General features: G+C 43.5%; 1 protein-coding gene across 2 annotated transcripts in view; it reads left to right on the plus strand.

The window, feature by feature from the left end:
• The window catches only part of ptn (pleiotrophin), an 84733-nt gene extending 77816 nt beyond the window's left edge, over window positions 1-6917 (plus strand). For both annotated transcript variants that reach the window (XM_080421456.1, XM_080421457.1), the window contains one exon: window positions 6085-6917. In XM_080421456.1, coding sequence (XP_080277582.1) covers window positions 6085-6140 — 56 coding nt within the window. In that variant the 3' untranslated portion in view covers window positions 6141-6917. The remainder of the gene's footprint in view (window positions 1-6084) is intronic.
• Window positions 6918-8280: the final 1363 nt, after the last annotated feature.

Consider the following 8280-nt stretch of genomic DNA (forward strand, 5'->3'; position numbering starts at 1 on the left):
ATGTGAAGGGCAGCCGTGGAATACTGGGGTGAAAAGGTTAACTCAGTATTCAGCGGTAATTGCAAGCTTTCAGACTCCCTCAGTCATGCCTAACGCCCAGAATTCAGTGGGCGTTTCGCTGGCTTTTCTGAGCTAGGTCATGAAAACACATGGGATGAGGTAAGATCTGAATTGACAGGCGGTAGATATTAAAGAACAAATGGCTCATCAGTGGGATATCATTTTATGTATTAACGCATTAAGACCTGGAACGCATCTGTGTCCTTTTGAGGTAAAAAGCATTGTTTTACACTTTGGCTATTCAAAAATAGCAGATATACAAGCTCATAGCGCGGCACCGAGTGCCGCGCTATGAGCTTGTAGATCTGCTATTTTTTTTTTTTTTTTTTTATGTGTACAAATCTTTGAATATATATATTTTTAAAGCGAACATTTGTAACTCAAATCTTTGCTTCTGGGGGGTCCCTGGAACAAAACATTTTGGGATGGGGGTCGGCGGGTCAAATACATATAATTTTGGGGGTCCTTGACATGAAAAAGTTTGAGCACCGCTGATATAGCAACTTACGTTTTTCAGAAAACTGATTTAGAAGACATTTGTAGAATCGGCCTCAGATCTTAATTGGTTAAAGAACAAATGGCTCATCAGTGTGATATCATTTTATATTATTAATATAGAATATATATAGTATTTTGGTCTACTATTTATCTGCAGCCATAGTGTGCGCGCTGCTTCAATCCAGATTGATGCCAAACTCTTTCAAAGGGAGAGTCAATTCCCTCTGAATATTTAACTGGACAGGCCATCATTAATGCATGGTGACAGGGTGTTTTTTAAGTAGGAGCATTAGCTATCTTTTATTTCTCTATAGTTAACAGCTGCTACTCAGTGATGGCGTATGTCTGTTAAAACTGGAATGGGGGAACTTTAGGAAACATCTAATACAGTAGGTTTAAAAAATGAATCCAAATGTAGATAGTTTGTGCATCAGTATAGAGAGTAGGTGGATAGGAATCTGGCTGATTTGGATGCCGCTGAGTGACAGTAATCTGTCATTTGGGGAAGTGTGACGAACAGCATTAGCGAGACTGACTGAAGATGGGGGTGTTAGAGCCTTATTTATGTCACCAATATAGTGGCGGCCGCAGATATGCACTTGTTTTGTTGTTGATCTCTGTTGTTTGAGTTGCAATGTCCCCTGGTAGCTTGAATAACATGAGCAGCACTGGAGTCGGAGAGCCGTGACTTTTAGCTCATTCTCAAATGTTTTAATGAAACAGTGGAACGGTCTGCATAAAAAAAACTACGAAAAAAGACCATGAAAAGCCCATGAGGATGTCACGTGAAAGGAAAATGGTCCAAATTAAAGGATCTACACCTGAATTTAATATTTAATATCATATTGTTTATGTCCCTCACACGTTTTTCAAAAGGTTTGAGCCTTAATCAAGCCTCAGATATACTTATTCCAACTAACTTCTCTCTGGCTTATAAAGCACTTTTACCTGCAATACCACATTGTCCTGATTTGGCACGTGGCGCTATTGAGCCAGTTTGTATGCATGTTATCTCCTGGTTCTGTGTGGAAAAAGTAAAAAAAAAAGTCTCAAAAAGAACTCATGACATGCATGCATGCATGGTGTACTTTTACTTAACATGCATATCTGAGGTTGGTAGGCAAGTGTACAATACCTCATCTCTTGGTGTACAGTATGCTTACTTGCATCCGGATCTGGCTGTGCATTAGGGCATTAACAGAATAATCGAATATTCGAATATTCGAATATTCGACTATCAAAACCACTATTCGACCACTGTAATCAAAGTCGATTATTCTATTACATTTTTTTTTTTTTTTTTTCAGTGGCTTTCTACAGCAGACACACAGCTGTGAGCTCTGGTGTGACATCAACTCGCATTCCTTGAATCGAGTCGTCAATGCCATAAAAAAATAATAATAAAATCGATTAATCAAATATTCGAATACTTATAGGTCGAATAATTCGAATGCTAAAAATCACTATTTGTGAATGCCCTACTGTGCATATGTATCTCTACACTATGTGCGAGCACACAGACATCAAAGTGAAATGTGTGAACAGTGGTCAGCATGCATGCAATTAAATCCTCAGTGTTAATTCATCCATTTGTAAAACCCTAAGGGTTAAATTATAACACTGAGGATATTACCGTGTAGCAGTAACTGCGATTGCATCCGTTCTAATGAGGGCGGGAGGCAACCTGAGGAGAAGGAAAGGGTTTGGGGAGGTTGTGCTGAGGCCAAAAGGAGAAACAGCATGAAAAGCATGAATGACAGTGTCCACGATGAAGGGAGACAGCGGGGAAGAGAGACCTGGAGAGACCATGGCTAGCATAGAAAGGTGTTATTTCCCATGTCTGTCAGCTGGGAAATAAGCTTTTGGAAGAGGAAGAGGGGTTACTGCAGGGAAAGCAATAGAGGTTGATGGGGTCCTGCAGGTAAGGTGGGGAGGGGGGGACTTAGGTCGGTAAGGGGTTAGATGTGGTGCTGCGATGGGAATTGTGAATGCTTTGTGTCCCGTGTGTGTGTGTGTGTGTGTGTGTGTGTGTGTGTGTGTGTGTGTGTGTGTGTGTGTGTGTGTGTGTGTGTGTGTGTGTGTGTGTGTGTGTGTGTGTGTGTGTGTGTGTGTTTGTGTGTGTGTGTGTGTGTGTGTGTGTGTGTGTGTGTGTGTGTGTGTGTGTGCACACGTGCAAACATGATGTCACGTGAGAGGAAAATGTTCCAAATGTATGAATTCCAAACAGCCACCTGGGGTCTTGGAGATAGCCCCCCCCCCCCCCACACACACACCACCAACTGCAGCAGGTAGGTTGCTGTGAAGGAGGCTATAGCATCTGTCATTTACAGATTCTGCAGGAGACAATGCTAAGAGGTGCCTGGGGAGAGATCCGGGGGTTCAGAGCATGCCATGCATGCCTTTGCTGTCTAACCCTGATGAAACAAGTGCCCCGGCAGACTGAAAGAGAGATGGAAGGCTGGAAGAATAAAGAGTGACAGAAATGAAACATTATGAATACCTGTAGAAACCTTCTGGACCCCCCCACCCCCACCCCCATCCCCCATCCCTCAGCTCCGTGACCCAGCGTGTTGGGCTGCTGCAGCCCCTGTTTTGCAGGGGGAAAACAAAAGGCTTTGGTAGGGAATACATTTGGCATCTCTGAATTGGTTCGGCGGTTACAGTGTTAGCTTCTGTCCCCGAGGAAAGGCGTCGGCTTACTGCTGCTATTCTGCTCTCTGAATGCAGGGGGAGAGAGCATTCAGAGTCACGCACGCTATTATTGCATTGGGGGCAGCTTCTCGACATCTGGGCTGAGAGAAAAGCTGTGTTGGTCTGATTATGAGACTGCCAGAGACAGGGGGCAAAGTGGAGGGAGAGAGAGGAGCAATGTAATGTAATGTGCCTATACAGCGGAACGCACTGTAGCATGGTGCGAGAGTTCCTATCTCACAGGCGGCGCTAACAGAGAGAACAGAGCTCTCTTCCAATCTCGCTCCCCAGGGAGGACAAATAATATGCTGACAAAAACATCAGGCAGGATAAATAAATTCATAAAAACATTCCGACAAATGAAAGCAAGCAAATTGAACGGAAGAGCAATTTCCGTGTTTTTATCCATGGGGGTCTTGCTCGCGCATGAAAATCTTAATACCCCACCATGGATGTTTGCAACTGGTGTGACGAGAGGAGATTTCCGAGGAGATTTCCCCCAAGTGTCTGTTTTGAATGTTAAAAAGTTTCAAATTGAATTGACAAAGCTTAACTTGTAGCTTGTTCACCGCCTGCCTGCATGCCTTTAGAAGTTTGCCATATTCGGGGCAGGGTGGCACGGTCGGTAGCGCTGTCGCCTCACAGCCAGAAGGTTCTGGGTTCGATTCCCGCCAGGGACGCTGTGGGCGCTGGGGGCGTGTCTTCTCCTCCGCATCATCAGCGCCCATACATACCCTAGGTGGGGTTGGCGAAAGGGCCTACTCTGTGTGGAGTTTGCATGTTCTCCCCGTGTCTCCAAAGGTAGTTAATACCCTCACAAAAACATGTAGTAATCCTGGTCGCTATACCGCCTCCCCTATGACAGCCGGGGCGCCTGATGGAGGGGAAGGGAACTGGTTGGAATAACGTGTTCCTTCCACACGCTACGTCCAACCTGGGAAACTCCCCCCTGTCAGGTGACAAGAAGGTCAGTTGGCTCTCATGCATTGAAGGAGGCATGAGCTCGGCTCTGGGCTCCCTAGGCTGGCGGGGGGAGTGTAGCGCCCAGGATAAAAAATAAAAAAAAAGTTTGCCATATTAAAATTGATATTGTTGCTGTCGGGTGGAAACCTTGTATGTCCAAAACTGTTACTTTTCAGGAAATGGAAACATAAGGTTTGTTAAGGTTTGTCCAAAGCTGTTACTTTTCAGGAAATGGATCCAAGGTTTGTTATTGTTTAGTCACAAGCTCTTGTTAATACTTTTGTTTAAAAAATTGCAGAAATAGCTGATTTACAAGCTCACAATGTGAGCTTATAGATTGGCTGTTTTTGCTACTTTAGTGTGACACTCTTGTACGACAAAGTATGACATTAATAATAAAAGGAAACAATGAAAATATGGCGTTTCTGCCCGACAGTGACAATATGCAATCAGTGAATTTTGTGACCTCAAAACGTCGAGTGAGATCTTATGTCTGTTGCTGTAATTGCTTCTTTAATGTGCATAGGGTTACCAAAGCAATCTCACCTCATTGATATTGCATTTTTCCTGCTCTAAATAACAGTGACACTTGATGTTTTGTGCAGATTATTTGGACTGAGTTTACAAGACTCTAAATAACACAATCAACCATATTGATGTGGCGGTATATCCAGGTGCAGGCGCAAAACACACGAGTGTTGATTAGCCAGCCGACTCGCGCGTCTTTCTGATGCCCACCGAACACGGCATCTAGTCTCCCGAAAAAGCCTGCCAGAGGAGAATACAGTACTGAAGATGATTGGAGATTAATTACCCCTATCTGCTTTACCTCACTCCCTCCCTACGTCTGCATCAAGCACCTAAATAAGAGACACAGGGGAGCATATGGGGAAGTAGCCATGATTACAGACAGGAACAGTTTGATGGAAGGAGGGGAAAAAAGACAAATCTGTGTACATTCGATGCATGCATTCACAGAGACACGACTCAGACAGGCCAAGGCAGAGAGGGAGAGAGACACGGTGTGACAAAGGCAGTCGCACGATATACACACACACACACACACACACACACACACACACACACACACACACACACACACACACACACACACACACACACACACACACACACACACACACACACACACACATACGGACAAATGGACGAACATGATCTGAGGGACCGTCCGTCTGACAGACTGACCGTCCACCTAAACTGATTGATGGAGGCTGTGTGTCGCTCTCTTTCTGTTCAATAGAGCGGCAAAGCCACAGAGCAGAAAAATGGGGACTGTGGCTTCTGCCATGGCAGCGAGGCACCAAATCCCACTCTTGTACGACGATGATAAAGCCTTTTTTTCCTAGCACCGTTCACACTGAGCCATCAAATCAACCCCCTCTGGCCAGTTGCTGCAGGCTTCACTCATCAAAACCGATGCGAGGCGGGCGGGACTGCGGTTTGGTGATTGCCTTCTAAAAGCTCTGTAACCTGCACTCTAGGGGTGCAGAAAACACATGTTTAATTATCATAAGCTGGAGAGGAGGGGAACAAAGCTTGTTATATAGCACTTCTAGGATGAGGTGTCTTTTTTGTATTTTGTAAAACATTATTGCTTGCGGGCACAGTAATTGTCAAGTACAGTAAAGCGAGTAAAGTACTGGGGGCTGGAGGCAGAGTGACCATTGAAAGGTTCCCTGGTCGTGATCCCCGGCTCAACCCTGGCTTCACGTCGAAGTGTCCTTGAGCAAGGCACAGAACCCCTAACTGCTCCCAACGAACGGGTTGGTGCCTTTGGTGTGTGAATGTACGACCATTTACCATTTACAACGCAGACCATTTTACCATTTACCATTTACCATTTTCTTGCAGACTCAAAGAAGCAAAAGAAGGAGGGAAAGAAGCGAGATCGCACCCCGATGGACTAACGACATGGTTTGTCTCCAGGGAGGAAGCAGAAAGAGGGAGACGAGGCGTACAGTACCATTGCCTAGTTCCAACGTGGCTCCTCTCCGTTTAAATGTCCTGTAGGTTGACAGTAGGCACCTATAGCATCGACAGACCAGCGGGAATAAAAGAAAACAACTTGTAGTAATAATGTGTTGTTTTGACTTTTTCCTAGTTCCTGATAAGAAGCAACACTTTTGTTGTGACAATAGCTGATACGTATAATACTCAGTTGTATGAATAATGTATATGACAATGTGTTTACTAAAATTCTCCTTACCTAGCCATTTTATTTCTAGGACTGTTTTCTAAAGAACAAATTGGGTAGGATTTGTATTGCCATGGCGTAGGCTAACTGCAATTTGGAAAAGTCTTTGGTGCATGTCCCTAATTAATGAAGCCGCTGGTTAAAAGTAACTGAAGCTCCAAAGAACTTCGGTTAATTAGAGTGAAAAGTTTCACTCAAGACACTTTGGAAACTGTTGAGGTTTAGTGGGGTGCATTTTATTTTCAACCAGAACCCATGATTCATTTCATGGTCAGTTCCATTTTTCTTATAATAATATGAGAAACAAGATACAAGTATACTCTTGCCAGGAGACTGCATAAGGTAGCTACTGTACATGTGTTCAAACTGTAATTTTTTGAAGTGTGTATCTCCCTGTGCTGCTTTATTGTACCTCAGTTTATATCCAGTCTAGGTTTTTACGTCTGTATAAAATGAATGTCCTGACATTGTAGTCCTCAACTGGAATTAACATTCCCTGTGTCCTATTATCCCCCCCCCCCACCCCACCCAACAAATAAAGGTAGAAAAGATGGTCAAGGCATTGCTTATTTACTTCTTGTGTAGCCATAATGCAGTGGTGTAAAGTAACTAAGTACATTTACTTAAAGGGGTAGACCACTCATTTTCAACATTGAACTATGTCTTTAATACACCTTAGAGCTGTTGTGTGGAAATAAGAAAAAAGTCCCCCCCCCCCCCCCTCTATGTTGCCTAGAACTGGATAATTGATTGAGGTCATGTGATCAGTGACATACGCAGGGTGTACTTTTGGCTGAGGGGGCGGAGCCAAAACAACACCACACAACAGCTCTAAGGTGTATTAAAGACATAGTTCAATGTTGAAAATGAATGGTCTTCCCCTTTAAGTACAATTTTTAGGTACTTTTACTTTACTGGAGTATTTCCAATTGTCTATACTTTTACTTCTACTCCACTACATCTCAGAGGCAAATATTGTACTTTTACTCCACTACAATTATTTGAAAACTTTAGTTACTAGTTACTTTGCAGATATAAAGTATTAAATTATAAAACATACATTAACCACTTTAGCCCTATTTTATACCTACAAGCTCGCAACGTGTCGCGATGCGACGCGTTGTGAGCTTGTAGATCGGCTATTTTCAAACATTTTTGTACTTTTACTTTTGGTACTTTAAAGGCATACTAGGTAACGTTTTCAACAAAACTAAAGTTAAATTGTATATCTTTTGTGAGTGGCAAAAGTTTCACAACACCCACTCCATGAATTTCACCCCCGGAAGCCTTTTATTTACCGTAATTTTCGCACTATAAGCCGCACCTGAATATAAGCCGCAGCAGCTAAATTGAATGATTTGTACATATATAAGCCGCACTGGACTATAAGCCGCGGGTGTAAAATCCATAGATTTAGGAGGTCCCCTAGTGGCCGTTAGCTGTAAAAATCCATAGATAAGCCGCACCGTTATATAAGCCGCAGGGTCGAAAAATGGGAAAAAAGTCGCGGCTTATAGTCCGAAATTTACGGTATATATTTTCTATTGAACGTGGACGGGGGGGACTTTCCCGGGAAAATGACGTTCCTGGCCAACGTCATGACGTCGTGGCCGACGTCGGCCAGGAACTACCGCAACGGTTTCCTGTTTGGCCAGGAACTACCGCGCTAATAACAAAAAGGAACCTCACGCTGATTTTAAGAGAATGTAGGATTGGAAGATCGAAAAAGAACAGAAAAAGAAAGCACAGCTCATGGTAACTAATGCTCCACTGGCTAAGAGAAACGATCCGTAGATAGTATAAAACAGTTAAAAGATCGCTTTTTGAAATGCTTCCGGCTTCCGGTGAAAACG

This window comes from Gymnoscopelus braueri (assembly GCF_963280865.1).
Source record: "Gymnoscopelus braueri genome assembly, chromosome: 23".
In the NCBI taxonomy this organism is placed as follows: domain Eukaryota; kingdom Metazoa; phylum Chordata; class Actinopteri; order Myctophiformes; family Myctophidae; genus Gymnoscopelus; species Gymnoscopelus braueri.